This window comes from Priapulus caudatus, unplaced genomic scaffold, assembly GCF_000485595.1.
Source record: "Priapulus caudatus unplaced genomic scaffold, Priapulus_caudatus-5.0.1 Scaffold1065, whole genome shotgun sequence".
Lineage (NCBI taxonomy): Eukaryota > Metazoa > Priapulida > Priapulimorpha > Priapulimorphida > Priapulidae > Priapulus > Priapulus caudatus.
In genome coordinates this window covers 25589-28697 of record NW_014578126.1, presented here as the reverse complement: position 1 = coordinate 28697, position 3109 = coordinate 25589, and the positions used below count along the sequence as shown (strand labels likewise).

The 3109-nt window shown below is 52.5% G+C and overlaps 1 protein-coding gene across 1 annotated transcript in view; it reads right to left on the bottom strand.

Moving 5' to 3' along the window:
* LOC106815212 (chromodomain-helicase-DNA-binding protein 2-like) overlaps window positions 1-3109 on the bottom strand; it is a 54172-nt gene that overhangs the window by 33857 nt on the left and 17206 nt on the right. The window contains 5 exon segments of the mRNA XM_014819640.1: window positions 630-760; window positions 1214-1340; window positions 1723-1829; window positions 2187-2236; window positions 2739-2822. Coding sequence (XP_014675126.1) covers window positions 630-760; window positions 1214-1340; window positions 1723-1829; window positions 2187-2236; window positions 2739-2822 — 499 coding nt within the window.

The window sequence follows — 3109 nt, the reverse complement described above, 5'->3', positions numbered from 1 at the left end:
GGCAGAATGTTGCCGCCGCCGCGACGGGGGGGGGAGGCGGGGGAACGGGAAAGCGGACTACACCTCCTTTGCGGCTGACACCCTGGGGAGAGAAGGCAGAATGTTGCCGCCGCCGCGACGGGGGGGGGAGGCGGGGGAACGGGAAAGCGGACTACACCTCCTTTGCGGCTGACACCCTGGGGAGAGAAGGCAGAACGTTGCCGCCGCTGCGACGGGGGAGGCGGCAGGGGAAACGGGAAAGCGAACGCCCACCTCCTTTATGACCGACACCTTGGGGGGGGAGAAGGCGAACGTTGCCGCCGCCACGACGGGGGAGCAGGTGGGGGGAACGGGAAAGCGAACGCCCACCTCCTTTATGGCCGACACCTTGAGGAGAGAAGGCAAACGTTGACGCCGCCGCAACGGGGGAGGAGGCGGGGGGAACGGGAAAGTGAACCCCACCTCTTTTATGGCCGACACCTTGGGGGGAGAAGGCGAACGTTGACGCCGCCACAACAGGGGAGCAGGTGGGGGGAACGGGAAAGCAAACGCCCACCTCCTTTATGGCCGACACCTTGAGGAGAGAAGGCGAACATTGACGCCGCCACAACAGGGGAGCAGGCGGGGGGAACGGGAAAGCGAACGCCCACCTCCTTTGCGGCCGACGCGCTGTTTGATGATCTTCTCGACGCACTCCGCATCGTCCGGTACCGTCGACGCCGTCTCCGCGATCTCCATGATGTCATCGGAATCCGTGTTGTCGCTCTCCTCCTCCTTGTAGCTGCAAGACGACGACAACGCGTGATGCGGTCGTCACGGCAACGAAACGCGAGCGCGGTCGTCGTCTAGACCCGACTACGCCCGTTTATCGCTAGTCATACAACGCATTGCCTGACGTTCGCAATGTGGGAATGTGCATGACAATGACATGCAGAGTATTAGCCCTAGGATCGAGAGAGTGAGAGTCTGGAGTGCCTGGAACTTCTTAGCAAAAGCCTGCATGCGATGAATTAATCAACTGTAACAAGTACATGGGCATCGTCAGCCGTCGACAGTAGAAATGCTGTTGTTAATCACCCCCCTCCCATGCCGCGTACCTGACAGGTAGCTGTTAATCGACCATCCATGCCTACCTGACAGGTAGCTGCTGTTAACCCCCCCCCATCTCCCCCTTGCGTACCTGACAGGTAGCTGCTGCTGGTAATCAGCGTACAGGCACCTGTGTGCAGCGTACCTGACTTTAGATGCAGCCTGCCGGCTGGAATGTCTGTGCTCCTCATACTCACTGTCCGACTCCGACGACTCAGACAGCTTAGACTTGCGCACGTTCTTTCTCGACGACCTGCTCTTCATCACACGACCTGCGGAGCAAAACGAGAACTAGCAGTCGCGGCGCCGCTCTACGTTCGCGAGCGGCCGGGCGGGCGGCCGAGGGGGGGACGGGGGATTCAAAGCGAATGTGGGAATTCCCTAGGAATTCCTCTCGAAAAGGAATTAAGAAATTCTGAACCGAATTTAGAAATTAAAAAGGCCAAACTTCGTTCCCATCTCTATTTCGTTGTACAGCATCGCATTGTCGTAGTTTATACATTTTTGGTGGGATTAACGTACAAGTTAATTACTAGTTAAATTATCAAGTTAAACTCGGGACACTATTCGTAAAAAAAATTCAAAAAACAGGAAACCGACGTCGCCACGTCGCAGGGGAGCTTCATGTTTCCTCCAGTAGATGGCGTCGCTTACCTTTCCGCCGCGTCCGGCGCACGCTGTACGACGAAGGCTTGAAGTCATCCTCACTACCGCCGCTCGACGAATCGTCGCTCAGCCGCGACACGCGCCATTCGTCGTTGCTGCAACATCGGCAACCAATCAGCACTCGCCTAGGCGCCTGCACGCGTCGCGCGCACCGATTTGTTGGGCTCGTTCCAAAGCGATATTGGCAGATTCACGAAGTTGGCACGATTTTGTGTACATATTTGTCGACGGTATTGAATTGCGATAACTTTCGTATTTCTTTTTAACGTTAAATAAATAAACATACATGTAATTTACACAAATACATTCATGCAATTATACACGCGACTTGCGTAGTGTACTATTATTGGTATTCCTTTGTGGAAATTTACATACATTTCTTCGTAGTGTTAATAATATACGTACAGTTCTGTACATACACACACGTATACGTAATACAATCGTGCGCATACCTCGTTCTCCTCGGCTTTCCTCTCCTTGGCTTGTCCTCCTCACTATCGCTCTACAGAAACAAAATCACGTCAGCGAAATAAAACTTCATATTCCACCCCCCCCAAGCGATCGCATTAACCATGAACATGAAACAACCCCGCGTGTACAATTCGCGTGTTTCTATCCATCCGAACGGACTTTCCAGACGGAAAGTCCTTTCTTTAGGTGTCATATAACTGACCCGTCCACAGGTAGCTCTGGCGAATCGTTGCCAGGAAAACGTGCATCTGAAGTTGTGCGTGGTAGACTCGCTCGGACGGATAAGCCGATTCGTTACTCCACATAAGAGATGCGTGATATTATAACGTGATACAGTGTAGCCCCGTTATAACGCGATGGTCGGGGTCCATAAAATGTCATCGCGAAAAAAGCGAGGTCGCGCTAAATCGGGGTTATATATATACGTGGCTATATAAGAGCAAAAAAAAAAGGACCAACAACTCATCGCGTTTTATATCCGAATTCGCGATAAATCGGGGTTCCACTGAATTAGAAATTCCGATTTAGCTTGCCTTCGCTGCCTGAAAGCGGGCGACTTCCTTCCTCGCTCGTCCGGACCGCCGGAGTCCAAACAAGTCCGGATTCTCTTCCAGTAACTGCCGGAAGAAAGCGTGACGCGATATAAACAACTGAGCAACGCTCTACACGCCACATGCGCACGTACGTACCACGCGCTCGATAGCGACCCATCGCACTACGACCCTCCGTAACCACGGCGATTGGTTATTTATTCCGTATTATTAGGTTTTATTTTCAGGTTATTTATCGGTAAGGCCATCCTTAAAAAATTCTATGTTTGCTGTCCCCCGACCCTTGATTTTTTTAGTGGGTAGGTAAGTAGGTCATTTGTGTGTGTGTGTGAGGCATAATAGTTATTTTAAGT